Source organism: Cavia porcellus, unplaced genomic scaffold (assembly GCF_034190915.1).
Source record: "Cavia porcellus strain 051 isolate PalLab524CR breed Dunkin Hartley unplaced genomic scaffold, mCavPor4.1 scaffold_26, whole genome shotgun sequence".
Classification (NCBI taxonomy): domain Eukaryota; kingdom Metazoa; phylum Chordata; class Mammalia; order Rodentia; family Caviidae; genus Cavia; species Cavia porcellus.
The window spans coordinates 34,555,631-34,571,712 of NW_026947509.1; the positions used below are offsets into that span (position 1 = coordinate 34,555,631).

The 16,082-nt window shown below is 53.3% G+C and overlaps 1 protein-coding gene across 8 annotated transcripts in view; it reads right to left on the reverse strand.

The window, feature by feature from the left end:
* The window catches only part of Armc9 (armadillo repeat containing 9), a 76,989-nt gene extending 71,101 nt beyond the window's left edge, over nucleotides 1-5,888 (reverse strand). For 7 of the 8 annotated variants that reach the window (XR_010043459.1, XR_010043460.1, XM_063237117.1 and 4 more), the window contains exons 1-3: nucleotides 5,759-5,888; nucleotides 3,195-3,390; nucleotides 610-735 (exon numbers count right to left, since the gene is read on the reverse strand). Coding sequence is in view for 6 of the 8 variants with exons in the window: in XM_063237117.1 (XP_063093187.1) it covers nucleotides 610-735; nucleotides 3,195-3,245 (177 nt within the window). In the remaining 2 variants the exon portion in view is untranslated. The remainder of the gene's footprint in view (nucleotides 1-609; nucleotides 736-3,194; nucleotides 3,391-5,758) is intronic. The other variant, XM_063237118.1, reaches the window with a different exon arrangement.
* Between the last annotated feature and the right edge of the window lie 10,194 nt (nucleotides 5,889-16,082).

The following is a 16,082-nucleotide window of genomic DNA, read 5'->3' on the forward strand; positions in this document are numbered from 1 at the left end:
CCAGGGGGAGGCAAGTGGGGAGTTAACAGAGGTAGAGTTTTCAGATTTGCAAGATGAGGAAGTTTTGGGGGTCTGTTTCCCAACAGTGTAAGTAGTCTTTACGATGTCCCTAAACCGCCCCCCTCCCTTTTAAAAATAATTCAAAACAGGGTCTTATTAAGTCACTAAGCTATGTAGGTTTGGCTTGAAGCTTTGATCTTCCTGCCTCAGTCTCCAGAGGATGGGACTCCAGGTGTGCCACCTGCACTATTTGGAATTATGTGGCTCAGTGATGTTAGCACTGTACATTGTTGGCTGGGCGAGGTGGCCAAGCAGGCTGTCATGGTGTCATCTGGCAGCTCAGCATCCAGGGGACCAGGCAGGGGTGCAGGCCTGCTCCCCCCGTGGCCAGGCCTGGCCCTGGGGAGCAGGGACTGAGGAGATGGGCATGAAACAGCCGGGATTCCAGCGCTCGTGTGTGGCACACACTGCCCTGGAGGTTATGGAGGCCCCAGAGGACGTCCCACATTCACCCAGGGTCACCGTGGGGTCCTGGCTTCCCTACAGCAGCTCGAGTTCCAGCTGGGGCATCTCTGTCATCCCCTGGGATGAAGGTGGGGAAGACCTCACCTGAACAGCTGATGATCCAGAGACCCTCAAGGAGCTGCCTGCTGCTTTACTGAATGGTTTTCCTTTCATTTTGCATTCTTTCGAAAATGTTTTCAACGTGTCCTCAAACTCAGCAAACTCTAAATACTGCAAAACAGAGTATAAACAATAGCAGAGAACGAACAGTCCAATTAATGAGCATGCAAAGGCCCTTAACAGACATTTCTCCAGAGGACACCACAAAAGGTCACTGGCACATCAAAGGGCGCGGCAGTGCACACCTACAACCTAGCACTTAGGAGGGTTGCCTTAAATTCAAGGTCAGTTTAGGTAACATAGTGAGTTAAAAATAAAGCTGGACTATATAATAAGACCTTGTATCAAGGATAACGAGCTAAATAAGTGAACAATAAATATAGAAAAAATGAAATGCTCAGTGTCACCAATTTTCAGAGAACTGCAAATCAAAACCACAGCATGATAGTGCTTGTCCCCTGGTAATACCTGTTACCTAAGAGACTAGAGGTAGTGATCACTGGCAAGAAAGTAAAAAGATTCCCTGTGCACTGTGGCAGGGCTACAAATTGGCATGGCCAGTATGGAAAATGGTGTTAGGGGGGCCTCAAAAGATTAAGACTGGAACTAGCATGTGATCCAGCAATCCACTGCTGGGCACCTGCGGAAATGAATGCAAATCAGTATTTCAGACAGAGATTCCCACTCCCACACACAGTGCAGCCTCATTCACAAAAGTCATGCTGACAGATGAAAGAAAAGTGTGCAGCGGGATGTAGCTAGGCTCGGTGGTGCGTAGCTGTAGTCCAGGCTCTCTGAGAGCCTGAGGCGGGAGGACTGCAAATTCAAGCCAGGATGGGCAACTTAGCGAGACTCTGTCTCAAAATGAAAAAGATTTTAAAAAGACTGGGATGGAGCTCAGGGTGAAGGTTGTGGGTTCAATCCCCAGGACTGCAAGCAGTAGTAGTAATAATAATAATGATGATGATGATGATGATGATGCAGTAAATACATATAATGAAGCATTAAGCAACCTCAGGAAATCGTGCCATTGTAACAATGCAGAGGGACCTGGAGGACAGACGCTAGGTGAAAAAAGCCAGATGCAGAAAGGCAAATACTGCAAGATTTCACTTTTGTTTTTTTGATTTAGAGACAGGGTCTCGCCACATAGGGCAGCCTGGCCTCAAACTGTAGTGATCCTCCTGCCTCAGCCTCCTGAGTACAGGGACTTGCACAATCTCATCCTCATGAAAATGCAGTCAAACTCACAAAAGCAGAGTCGAACGGTGGCTGCCAGGAGTTGGGAAAATGGGGAAACACTGACGAAAGGTACAAAGTGTCACTCAGGCAACACCAGCACAGCCTGAAGAGCTAATATTCAGCATGGTGATGCAGTTAGCCGTGCTGGCCCATGCACTGAAAATGTGCTAACAGTAGATTTTAAATGTTTTTACCAACAAAGAAAGCAACAGATAAAGGTGTATCTAGGACCACAGCAGATTAATTATGATCCATGGTGGCGATCATTTCACGAGGTGTCAAAACATAAGCTCTGTGCCTTTAATATGTGTATTTTTGTCAGTTACACCTCAACAAGGCTTTGAAAAGGAACATGGTAATCCCAGCGCTGAAGGAGGCTGAGGCAGGAGGGTCACAAGTTCAAGTCCTGCCAGGACAACTTAGTGAGACTCTGTCTTAAAATTAAAAAAAATAAAAAATGAAAAGGGCTGAGGTGGGCTCGGTGGTGCAGCCCCCTTGGCTCAGTTCCCAGCATTGCAGAAAACAAAAGCAGGAGAACAAAAGGTATGGCAACCTTCCTGTCCTGACGTTACCAGGGAACCATCTTCAGTGCAGCTGTGCCGCCTTAGCCCTGCTGCCGGTTTTTCAATGCCTTGGGGAACTGTCAGCAAACTGGCATCTTTTGGAAAATAAATTAGGACTGGGCTTCAGCTACACTTATCACTCACTGCACACTGTGAGAGCTGAAAATACAGGCCAGGTGTGGTGGCACTCACTTGTTTTTTTTTTTTTTCTTTTATCAGTACCAGGGATCGAACTCATGACCACACATTTGCAAGGCAGGCGCTTAGGCCGCTGAGCTAAATCCCCAGCCCCAGCACTCACTTGTTAGCTCAGCACTTAGGAGGCTGAGGCAGGAGGATCACATACAGTTTGGGTTATAAAATGAATTCAAGGCAAGCCCGGTTACACAGCAGGATCCTGTCTCAAAAACAAAACAAGAAGGATGCTGGGAGTGTCACTAACAGAAAATAAAACGCCTTGTGAGCAGTGTGAACAGGCTGGATGCCCAGCGGGAGGGTGGATGGCTTTTGGTTTAGCTCTGCAGGCCCCGGGGAAGTCGTCCCTAGAAATGGAATTCGAAATATCAGTGACAAAGCTCAGGCCAGGAAAGGCATTCGCACTGGGCAGCGCCGCGGGCACCTCCGCTGGGCACATGCGCGACGCTGTTTAGACAAAATAACGCGGAAAATGATAGAAGAGGCAGAGGTCCGCGAGGTGCCCAGGAACATGACCAGGCACCGAAGGTGGCGCTGCTGAGGCCCTGTGCCCCAGTGGCCCGGACTCACCTCTTGGACTAGACCCAGCAACTCCGACTCGTGAGCCAGGACGTCGCCCATGGCACCGCCAGTCCGCAGCACAGTCCCCGCGAGGCCAGCAGATGAGACCAGCGTTTGTGTCACCGAAAGGCTTCCCAGCAGGGCAGGGAATGGGACTCCTCCGACAGCTCCTGGCGACCTTGCAGTGACAGGCCAGCGGGTTACCCTGGGGGGAGGAGGAGACGAGGAAATGCAAGGAGGACGCCAGGGCCACCAGGGCCACCACCACCGCGGGCTCTGGGGGTGCAGGGAGGGAGGCTGCAGAGGCAGGAGAGGCCGGGTGACCCCTCCCTAGAGCCCTGCACCACACACCTCGATTGCAGCCCAGCGGGGCCTAGCACAGGCGTTCCAGCTTTCCGCAGGTTCAGTCTGGGCCACTGGGACACAGGAGGACCGCATAGGAAGCCTGTACCTGCGGCCTCCTCCTCAGGACCCTGCTGTTCTGGGCTGTAGACTAACAATGCTGCCCTTGGCGAATCGCCCCAATTCGGAGCCTAATGCAGAGGCCCCAGCAGAGCTCCTGCAGTCTTAAGAACCTGAGGCTGTGCACTCCTGGAGCCAGTCCGTGACTTTACGTTTTCAGCCAGTGCGAGGATCTGTGCGCCAGTCAGGAAGATTACATCTACTAAGAGTTATGGCTTGGGCACTAAAGGTCACCCAGACCCTGCAGCCCTAGGGCTTGGCCACCAGGTATAGGTGGGACCTTTAGGAAATGGCAGGAAGCTGTCTCTGGGGGTGAGTCTGAGGGCCGTGGGACCCTGGTCTGTCTCTGTCCCTCGGTCCTCATGGAGGTCTGGCACCCTGTGTCACAGTGACTCTGCCCTCTAAGCTGCCCTGAGAGAAGACAGAGGCCTCCAGCTGGGGCACCCAGCTCACCTGCCTTTCTCAGGGCCCCATCAATTTCCTCGATTCCTTTCACTGCCACAGCGGCCCTGGAACACTGAACCCGGTGCTCCCCACATCCTAATTCCAAGCCTCAGTTGGATGGGCTCCCCTAACTCCCCAGTTCTAACAGTCCAGATTTGACCTTCCAGAAGCCTCCCATGAAATATTTTCCCTCATGTTGTCCTCATCAAGGCGATTCTTTCTCCTCAGGGGCATCTGGGTACCCTACTTTTATGGCTGTGATTATAATCGTGTTTCAAAAGCTGAGAGTGGTATTAAAGTTCTGTCTAAAGGCTGAGAGGTGCATTTAACTTTTGTACCCACAACACCTAGCAGAGTATTTACTGGACAAATGAATGAAGCCTGAACAAGGGGTGGCATTTTGGAAGGCCTGGAAATAAGAATACTTTGTTTTTGAGAATTTAATCTCCTTCTGGCCTCAGGGCCTTTGCACATATAATGCTTTTGCCTGGAAAGCTTTTTCTCCCTCTTCCTCACCTGGCCAACTCCTGTGCTTAATAAATGTTCCTTCTTCAGAGAAGTCTTCCATGACTAGTGACCCACTAAGTGAATGTCAGCTGCTGCAGGGTGTACTTGTGCTCTGCCACTCTGGTGCAATTATGAAACTTTCTCCTAAGCTTTTTATGCTAACAGCTATGGTGTACTGAGGATTTACTGGCCGCAGGGTGTTCTAGTGCTATGCCACTCTTGGCAATTAAAGAACTTTCTCCTAAGTCTTTTATGCTAACAGCTATGGCATACGGAGGGTTTATTGTTTGCCAGACACCATGCAGAATGCTTGGTGTTTACTGTTCCTGGTAAACCCCAGAGGTAAATGTCACTTACATTCTCCTTTTACAGTTCCTAAGTGACAAAGTAAGAATTTAAATCCACACGGATTCTAACAGATGCACTGTATTTCTTCAAATTTAGACCATTGGAGTCAGGACCAGCCAGAAAGTTTGCTCAACTGAAAATTCATACTCCAGCCTGTTGTGACCGGGCAGGTCTCCAGAGGCCCAGAAATTTGCCTTTTAAACAAGCTCCCTGGGTGACTTCTGCACGTACTCAAATTTGAGCACCAGGGCTCTTAACTCCTGTGGACGCTAGGGAAGACTTAAGTCACTGGGCAGCTTCTCAATTCGTGCGAGATTTTGGGCTTGGAAGCTAGCCGGATACCGTAGACTACGGGATTTGGCCCGTAACGAAGTCGCATAGCAAGCACCGTGTTTCTGCTGCATTATGTGACACTAGACTCGGCGTGGGTGTCTGGGGCGGTAGCAGGCTGCTAAGATGAAAGGCAGCTAGAAGCTCCAGGCCCTCCGCTGGCAGGACCACTATCCCGCCGGGCGTGAGAGGAGGGGTCTCCTGGAATTTCAGCTACTGCAGCAAAACTCGGGGACAACTTGCGGGAAGCAGCGGGGCTCGTCCTTGGGCTGTGCGGGCGGCTACCGCGGGCCCTCGCGGGTACGAGCCCTGGACCGCAGCTGAGAGGCGGGAGCATCCATCCACTCGGGGTTTTCCTCGGGGGAAAAGGGTCGGCGGAACCCGGCCCTCCGCCCTCCACCCCGGCGCTGCTCCTCCCGGCCTCAGGCTGCGGGATCGGCGGAGGCCCACCGAGGTCCCGCTGCGCTAGGGGACCCGCTTACCTGCGGCTCGGCAGCCAACACGGCACTCGCGGGTCCGAGCTCCGTCACCCCGGCAACCGCCGCCGCCTGCGCGGTTTAGCCAATCGCAAGGCGCGGCCGGCGCGAAGCATCCTGGGAGCAAAAGCCAGCGGTGGGGAAACTTCCGGACGGCGGAAGTGAGGCTTCGCAGCTGGATGCCAGACTGGGGTTCACATCTGGGCGCCTCGGTCCCCTAACCTCCTCACTACTCGCGTCACTCATTCATTCATTGGTTCATTCATGTATTTTCACAAACAGCCCGGGAGCAGGCTCAACCACAGGGAGCTCCTTGTCTCAGAGAAAACAAAACAGGAGGCGCAGATATACCCATTTTACCCCAAGCATCAGTCACCAAGGACCAAGAGTGACACCGGGGATCTGCTGCAAAGCTGCGGCTCCAGAGTTCCACGCCGCTGCACCAATCTCCAGAGTACACTGGGGTGTTTTGTGTTTTTTTGTTTGTTTGTTTGTTTTTTGTCTTTTTCCTTTTTATCGGTACCGGGGATCGAACTCATGACTGCCTGCTTTACAAGGCAGGCACTTATGCTACTGAGCTAAATCCCCAGCCCCTGTTGTTGTTTTTTTTTTTTATGTGACATTTGGGGTTTAAAAATCAGGGCAGAAAAGTCTGGTATTAGCGCAGTGGCAGAGGGCTTGTGGAGCATGCACAAGGCCCTGGGTTCCCTGCCTGCACCACAAGAAGTAAACAGCCAAATAAAACAAGAGCTCAGCTCTCACTCCCTGCCGGTTGTTTTTGAGCTGAATGAAGCTCAGCAGCGCTTTGTGCCTGCTCAGGGCTCTGTGCCTGCTCAGGGCCAGACTAGGCCAATGACTGGGGCCATAGCCCGGCCTAGACAGAAAACCGGCTCTGTGGTACAGCCGTGGCCAGGAGCCAGGTAGGAGGTGTGAAGAAGCCGCCCTAAATAGGGCCACCTTCTCCCCAGCCCCTGCCTGGCAGGAAGGGCCCTTGTTGCCCTTGGCTTGGGAATACAATTTCCTAGCTGTAAGAATAACAGTAAACATGCAGTAAAAGCACAACTGTATGCCAGGATTATCAGACAAATACTATACAGGACATCCAGTTGAATTTGAATTTCAGATAATTTTCTAAACAGAGTCATACTTGCTTTTAAATCCATCCTGAACTCATGATGAGCACTGATACTCACAAGACCTTTAAAAAACAACAACAAAAATGCAGTGAGTGCTGGGTTTGACAAGTTCTGAAGATAGCTACCGCTAAGGTCTGAATGAGCGTCCTGACTGTGCCTCATCTGTCCTGCATATAGGACATCTCGTTGCTTTGTATTCTTATTTGCTAAGCCGGCAGCACTGTGTATGGCCAGCACCCTGCTAAGCTGATCGAACTGAGCATCTGTGGCATGGACAGCAGTTCTGTTTATGAGAGATGGTGCCCTCCCCACCCTTGCCCTCTGCTTTAGAAAGCAGCTCAGGGCAAAGCTGCCTGGGTGAGAATCATGAAACCCATAGACCACAAGTGTCGCCCTTGTTTCCATGTCACAAGGACAGCCACAGCCTCTGCTCTTCCCATGCTGGCGGGTTAGCTGAGATTAGAGCTGCTTGACCCCAATGCCCACACCAGTCAGACAGACAGACATTTCCAGATCGACTAACTGCCTGCTTCTCCACCCATGGCTAAACCAGTCCATGGGTAACCCGTTCACACCTCCAAGTGCAAGTCTGACCTAAAGCCACCATGAGTGTGATGTGCTGCAGGCTAAATAAAATCAGTCTTTTATTATTTAGTTATTTATTTGGAGACAGGGTTTTGCTATGTAGTTCTGGCTGGCCTTGAACTTGCTAGGTAGCCCGGTCTCAAACTCACAGCGATCTTCCTGCTTCAGCCTCCCAAGTGCTAAGGTTATAGGCATGCAACACCACCCTCAGCTTTTGCAATCAATCTTCTTATGTGTTCAAGTTTTGTCTTTGATAAGAAGAACAGCATGGGGCACAGAGAAGTTAAGAAATGCCTCAGGGGCTGGGGATTTAGCTCAGCGGCATAAGTGCCTGCCTTGCAAGCAGGCAGTCGTAAGTTCGATTCCCGATACTGATAAAAAGGAAAAAAGACAAAAAAAAAAAAAAAAAAAACAAAAAACAAAAAACCAAATGCCTCAACGTTCACACAGCTGGAGAGACCAGGACTCAAGGTGAACTCTGGACTCTGAGTAACACACACACACTCACACACAACACACTCACTCACATACATCCTCCTGCCTTGCTTTCTTGTCCAAGTGTGTTGCCTGATGGCCCGGATTGTGCCACTGTGCGGTGGCCGTTTGAAACTGCAGCCCCAGCCTGACATCTTGAGTCCTAACTGCCTCAGTTGGCTGGTTTTTGATGCATAGTTTCCAGCATACTATAAATAGACCGAGCCCTTCCAGGGGGGGCAGAACCCTTGGGGTTGGAGCCCAAAAGCAGGAATGTGCCTGCCGCTCTTGGTGTGAGCCTGAGATAAACCAGGTGCACTGTGGCGCAGATGAGGTGCTTTTGCTTTCCTACTTTATCTATGGTGTAAGAAAAAAAATTTTTTACTTGTTAGAATTTAGTACAGTGAAAGACACATTGCTGGGCATCCCCTGGAATCCACCCCTCACTGCCTTGTCACTGGCCACAATGACTGGGCCAGGGTATGTGTGGCCTCAGACTGAGCTGTCCCTTCGATGGGGTTTTTCTCTGGAAGTGTGATCAGGCCAGTGGGAGAAGGAGACGCAGAGTGGCCTCCAGCTGTGCCCCGCCCTGCCTGCGATGCCTGGGACAGGAAGCCACCGCCCAGGAGACGCTAGGACCTGAGGTCCTGTGCGAGCCCAGCCTCCCCACCCCCAAATAGTGATGGTGCTTGAAGCTCCTATGTCCCTTCTGGGAGCTCCCCTCCCCCAGCAGATTCAGATCAGCCAGTTTTCCTACCGAAATGGTTTAAGTAGGACTCTCCCAGACGCCTGGAGGCTTCCAACCATTCCCTTTCACTCTGCCTAAAGTCGGAGGGCACCCCAGCCCCAGGAGGGGGCGTGGACATAGGGTGAAAGCTCCAAGCCTTTAATCACAGCCTGGTCTTTCTGATGACCAGCTCTCACGAGGACCCAACAAAAGTTACCTCATTAGAACAAAAGACATGCCAGTCAGTCATAAGACATGCCCAAGGGGCAGAAGCTCTGTGCCAGAAACGGAGGTAGAAACTTTAGTTCACAGTATCCTATCAACTAAAAGTGGCTTCACCAATGCAGGGTTCATTTTTTGGTGTTGCTGTTGAAGTTTGGTTTTGTTTCTGACATGGGATCTGCTATGTAGTTTGGGCTGGCCTCAAACTCACTCTGTAGCCCAGGCTGGCGTACAATGTACAGTAATCCTTCTACCTCAGCCTCCTGAGTGTTAAGATTACAGATGTGCACCACCAGACCCAGCTTCAAATCCTCGGAATGTACAGAATTGTTCAGCCATGCACTGAACATCCAAGGCACCCACTGAGCTCTGCAGTCAGGGGTGACGGACAGACCTGAGTCTCGGCCGCAGACAGCCCTCAGTGAGCTTCAGCCCCAGCACTGTGGGGCGGACACTGCTCCCAGCTTGTGAAAGTGTTTACTGAGCGGCTGTCTGGCTGTGGAGGAAGGGTGAGGAGCTGAGGCTCTTGGCAGAGGAAAGAGAGCTGCCAGAGGTCACCCCCAAGCTGGATAAAAGGATTAGGCCACTGCTATTCAGCGCAAAGACCTGATCCGGATCCTCTGGGGAAACTGGCCAGGCTTGGGGCTTCTGCAGGGGGGTCTCATTGCCCCTGGGGAGAGAGCCAGCTGGGGCCTGGATCTGATCAGTGCAGTAACGCCCAAGCATAAGTCTAGAGGCTAATTACAGTAAGGCGCTGCTTAGGCTAAAAATACATCCTTCCAGGAAAGCTATTTTCAGGTCACCGCTCAAAACACCCTCCGAATGGGCACGAAGAGCCATGGGAATGAGGACCTGGGTCTAGCTGGGTACCCATGGTACCCATGGCTGCTGCTGTCACAGAGCGGGAGTTTCCTGGAAGGAGGGTGGCAGCCGGGAAAGTGTGTCTCCGGGGAGGCCCTCCGCTCAGGACTGGCATTCGTCTGCTGTCCCCCAGGGCCTGTGTCACGGCACAGCCGCAGTGGTCCTACAGGGAAAGACCCGGGCCTGGAAAGCAGCGTCTGGCAGGGCGGCCACGGCTTCTGGCATGGCTTCAAAGTAGCGCATGGCCAGAACCTGTGAGGTGCCCAGCAGCGGCGGCTAGGGAACCCGAGTCTGTGCTTTGGGGGGAACTGTTACTCAGGTGTCAGTGGCTATGATGGGGGCCGGGCGGGTGGTGCACTGGTTGGCGCTGGGAGAGTGGGTGCTGGGACCACAGACACAGTATGGGGACAGAAGGCGGGGCGCACAGGGACCTGCCTGTCACTCCCTACCAGGTGGGATTCCTGCAAGCCTCCGACATTTCCCAGCCTCGTTGGTCCAAACCCATGTTCTCTTAGAGGGCCCGTGGCTTTCACAGTGAGGCCTGCAGGGACACAAAATGACACCTGGGCGAATGAATGAATAGCTGACGAGTTGGTAATGCGAAAGAATAGTTTGTGATAACAGATGTGCATAAGGAGCACTGAGTGCCCCTTCTCCCTTGCCCTCACCCACACTCTCCCATGAGCGGGCAGGATCGAGGGGAGGGTGAGACCTGAGTGTCTTTCTGCCCCTTTTCCCCACAGGCGTCTGACGCCACAGGAGCAACAATGGCTGTGGTGGAGGAGAGGCTGCGTGAGTCCTCAGGGAGAAACCCGAGCTGGGCTGACAGTCTGGGTGACATTGGTAGTCTCACAGTGTCAAGGGCTGGCTGGCTGGGCTCCAGGTGGGACACAGGAAGGAAATCACCCCGTATGGGGCAGGGTCCTCGCCATCCTGTGGGAACCTCAGCCCTGCCAACCCAGGCTCAGCCTTCACCTCCAGCCAGGTGACACTGAGCAGCCTCCCTCTCGCCCTCCCTGCTGTAGGTTCTGTCTCATCATGGCTGATCCCTTCCCTCCAGGCCCAAACTCCTGCTGGTCCCCAACTGTAATCTCAACACATTGGGAGGCTGAGGCAGGAGGGTTGCATATTTGAGCCCAGCCTTGGCAACTAGACAACTTAGTGAGAAGCTATCTCAAAAAATAAAGAGCTCAGGACGTAGCTGGGTGCAATCCGGGATACCACCACTACCTCCAGTGACAAAACTCTTCCTCAAGACAACTGGCCAAGGATTTAGCTCATTGGCATAAGCGCCTGCCTGGCAAGCGTGAGGTCGTGAGCTCGATCCCTGGTACCAAAAAAAACCCAAAAAAGACAAGTGGAACAGAGGGGCCCTCTTGGCTCCCACGCTCCCGCCCTCTGCCTGCCTGTCCCTGCTTGCCTTAGCCCTGCCTTCCCTCTGTGTGGCCTGGGGCTCTGTGACCCTCCGAATAGAACAAGAGAGGACCCATGGAGGCCCCATCCTGGGTTCTGGGGTCTGGCGTCTGGGGCTTTGAGGTCTCTGTCCTTCCCTGGGATACCTACCCTACTCCCCATCTGAATGCCCGACGCCCCTCCCGCAAGGATGAGGCTACAACACTTTCGGCTCCACACTGACCAAGGCTCAGCCTGCACCCGCTCAGGCTCCCAGGACCGAGGGGCCTCTTCCTAGTGAGGAGGAGCGGAGAGCCAGGGTCCCAGCCTGCCCTGCCCCCTGTTCCCTCCCCTGCGGCTTGGGAGGGGTCCCAGAACCCTGGGGTGAGGGGCTGGAGCAGCAGAGATGCTGAGAGGTGTCCAGGCCTAAGCCCCCTCACCTGGGCACTGGCTGCCCCAGGCTGAGTTGGGGCTGGGACACCACGTGGTGAAGCACACAGGCCTGGCTGCCGGCCTGGAGAGGCACAGGAGACGCAGGTACAACCAGCAGGCTGACTCCAGAGCCCAGGGTGTGAACACATCATCCAGTGGGCGCACTTGAGGCTCACCCAGGTGCTGTCTGCTGTCCCCGAATCCCAGCAGTGACAGCAAACACACGGAGATGCCCCACCCCCTGCAGGGAAGCTCAGCATCTGGGTCCACCAGCTCCAGGGTAGCCGGTCCCGGCAGGAGCTAAGGTCCATCTGCGATGGGACTGCTGTGGTCGGAGGCTCTGGAGTCACTGGAACCCCTCCCAAGAACTACAGAAACAGGGGGGAAGGGGGGAACCACTACAGGGGTGTCAGTCTAATGCTGAGGCCATGGCATGGCTATATGTTGGGTGCTTTTAGCAGATCTATCCTGAGAATCAAGAGCAAGGAGCCCAGCAGAATGATTTAAAATATTGTGAGTTTGGCCAGAAAGGAAGCTCCAGTAAAGCTGTGAACTGCAAAGACAGAAAAGAGGAGATCTTGATTAATGAGAAGGATTAAGAGAATACAAAAAGTGGCCTGAGGACATCACACGGAACAGCAGGACTCCACCCTTGCAGCCTCAGTATTTCAAACATGAAAGATTTTGTTTTTCGAGGAAACTCACCCAGCTCCAAGTCTGAGGATAGCAGCCACGTAGGGAATTTGTTCCTCAGAATTGGATTTAGGATGCCCAGTGATCCAGGCATTCAATCCCTGCAGCCAACAGAGAAGGAAGCCTGGCTACTGCTCCAGCTGGCTGTAGACCTTGGCATCATCACATGGTACTGGTTTTAGACGCGTGCAGAATGCAAGACTTGTGGTGTCAGGAAGACTTTCAGAAGACCTGGAAGGCCCCACAGTGTGTCCCCAAGAGTCCCGTTTGTGAAGCTGTGAGACACAGGTTCAGTGGGGACCCCAGCGGTTCTGTGTGGGTCATCTAAAGAAAACTGCAAGGAAGGAGCAAAGTGGGCCGAAGAGAGAAGCCGTGGAAGCTGCGACCACCAAGCAGTTGCATAGAGGCAAAGCCACCCAGGCCTTTGGAGTTCACAGCTTGCCACAGATTGTCTCAGATGCTGCACATGGAATACAGGATTTAATGTCTGCCCTGCTGGATTTTGGACCTCCTGTGGTCCCAATCTTTTGTATTCTCCTGTTTCTAACTTTTGGGATGGAAATGTCTGTCTTGCACCATTGAATGTTGGAAGTTTAACTTTCTTTTCATGTGTACAGGAGCTCACAGCTAAGAGTTTGCCCTAAATCTCAGAGGACATTTGGGACTTGGACTTTTCAGCAATGCTGAAACTCTTAGGGCTTCGGTAACTCTTGGAGATGGACTAAATGTCTTTTGGATAAAGGGATGTGCATGAGTCTTTGGGAGGTCAGGGTGGAATGATATGGCTTATGTCTGGACGCCTCCCCAAAGCCTCATACAGTGATGGGATAGGGTAGGCTTCAGAGGCAGCTGAATCTAGAGTTTGTGACTGATTCATGGTCCAATGCTAGGATTATGGGTGTGAGTGCCCTGGGTCGGTTAGCCTGCATACAACATAAGGGACAGAAAGAGGCTTTTCTCCTCTGTTCCCTTGGTTGCTTTTTCTGTCTTTCTTTGTCAGGAACTGCTGCTCTTCTGCCAGGTGCAGCCCTGCCTTGTAGCCAGCTGGTTATGGACTGAAACCTCCACAAACCTTCAGCTAAATAATTTTTCCTTCCTTAACTTTGGGTGTCAGGTATCCTGTCTCAGTGATGAGAAAAAAGTACCTAAGACAGGGAGTCTCCTGGGAGCACTCAGGACACTGTTTTGGGATCTCCAGTTAGAGTGTGATTGAAAACTATGGTGAATGTTGAAATTTAAAAAAAAAAAATTATCACAGCAAAAACGCAGCACTACAAATCCCCCTCAAAATCCTCCCGCTTGCTTTAAGCACATCGTCCCCTCATTCTTACCGCTTTCTGAAGCAGTTCTGCAGTCCTCCTTCCTCAGTGTCTTTAGTTGTGCTGTCAGGGCTGCCTTGATGTCCTGAATTTACTTAAAAAGTCTTTTTCATGGCCATCTCGATTTTTTAAAAAAATTTTTTTCTTTTTCTATTTTCCGGTACCGGGGATAGAACTCACGACCACCTGCTTGCAAGGCAGGTACTTATGCTGCTGAGCTAAATCCCCAGCTCACCATCTTAACTTTTGAGAAAGGCCAGAAGTCTCACCGTGCTGCATCCGGTGACTAAGGTCGGAGAGGACACTGGGCGGGCCTTCCTGCTGAGATGGCAGTCTCAGCAGCATCCGTTGCATTTTTGATCACACCTGTGAAGACACTTGGAAAGAGGACCCTGTGTACTCTGATCACACTCATATGGAGGCCAATCATTCCTGTAGGGTCGGGTGGTGGGGGCGCAGGGTGACCCTGAGAGGTTTCAGACTGTCTTCCGCAGAGGCTGGGTGCTGGCCTCTACTGTGGGGGCAGAGGCTGGGTGGCCCAGGGGGTACTGCAGCTGACCCGCAGTGTCCTGTAACTGAACCCTTCTATTTGCAGCAACGAGGGAGGGAGCCAGGAAGGTGGGGGGCTCTGGGGAAAACATGAGTCCATGTACCCCAATAGAGGTCAGCTGTCTATGATGGAAGAAGCTCCTGAGCCTCAGTTTCCCTTCTCCCCTCCTTCCACAGCAGTGAACCAGCCACTCTTAGCTGGGAACCTACTCATAGAAGATTCAGTGCTGGCCAAGGGGTGCACACAGAAACAGAGCACACAGTTTCTGGGGAGTCCCTTGGGGAAGGCCTGTGTCCCTAGCATTCCTCTTCCTCTCTTGTCCCTGGGTGGAAAGCATGGGTGCCTCTCTGCATCACGAGTGGGCTTGGGAAGGGTGGCAGGTGTGGCAGCTGGACCAGTTGGGAAGATGGCCATGACCTGGGCGGCTGTGGGTGACAGGAGTCATCCTCTCTGGTGTGATGGCCACTGCTGGCTTCTGGAAGCTCAGAGGGCGAATCTGGCCCTTGCCTCCCTCCTGGCTTCTGGTGGCTGCCAGTGTCCCTGGGCGCCCTCAGCTGCAGCTGGTCTCAGTGTGACAGTCACTGTGTCTTCTCTTACAAGAACACATTGGGTTTTAGTCCCGCCGGATTCCTGTGTGACTGCATCTCAAAGATTACATGGGATCCCTTTCCAGGGAGGGCTGTGAGGCTCCAGCTGGAAAGGAATTTTGGGGACACCGTTCAGCTGAAGGCTGGGGCACTGGATAGATGACATGAGGAGCCCAATACTGAGGTGCACCAGGCCAGCCCCATACCACCTTCATGGCACCTGCATCTTCCTCTGTGGGGGGTTCTTGGGCAGGGATGCAATGCGGAGCCAGATTCTCTGCATAAATGTGTGGAGTGCAAAACCGAGGGGGGATCTGGGAGTCCAGGGGAGGGAGCCACATGTTTGGTGCCAGGATGACCTGGCTGCCCTGCCCCTGCTGCACCCAGCACCCCAGGCCCCACTGCATGCACAGGTGGGAAGGGCAGAGCCAAGGCCCCGGTCACCATCCGGCAGCCAGGGACAGCGGGGGGAGCCTGCTCTGTCTGGTCACACAGACCTTAGTGACCCGGTCCCTGGGCTCCACCTCAAGCAGGGACCGGCTCCACCTTCGCCCTGGGCCGACCCACCTGGCTGTGGGCCCCCACCTGGTGAAGGCTGTGGCCCCAGAGTTGGTGCAGAAAAGACAACCCAGGTCCCTATTTCCCTGCCAGAAGCAGAGCAGTGAGCAGCCTTTGTCCCCAGCAGGAACAGGCAGAGGGTGTGGCCCTGTTTATGGCTCTGACCCTGGGCCTCCACACATGGCTCTGGCAGAGAGGCGTGGGATGACCCGGACGAGCCACCTTCATCCATGTCTCCATTTTCCCAGCCTGCCCGGGTCAGCCTCTGCCTGGGAGAACTATCCAGAGGCGGGACATCAGCATTCTGGGTTCTGAGCACGGCTGTGACAGGCGGGGCAGGCCAGTCTCTGCCCAGCCTTTGTCCTGGAGCCAGGCTGCAGGGACAGCAGCGAGGGCAGGGCAGGGGACTGAGCCTACTTCATCCAGGGGCCCAGGGACAGTGGAACTGTATGGTAGCCCAGCCCCGCAGGTCTGGGTCAGGGCTTCAAAGCGCTGTAAACCGGAGCTGCCCCGGCCTTAAAAGGTCAGGTCTCAGGCTGGGCCGCACTTACCGCTTCCGACAGCGCCAAACCCAGAGCCAACACAAGGGGCAGATTTTCCTCTCTCATACTGGCCCCCAGGGCTCCACGGGGCTCTGACCTGCCCTAACTCACCTTTTCTTTTCTATTTTTATTTTAATTTTTCAGACAAGAGTCTCACTATGTAGCTCAGGCTGGCCCTGAACTCTCAGGGCTCCTCCTGCCTCAGTCTCCTGAGCCCAGTGATGATAGGTGTGCATGGTGGCCATGTCCTGC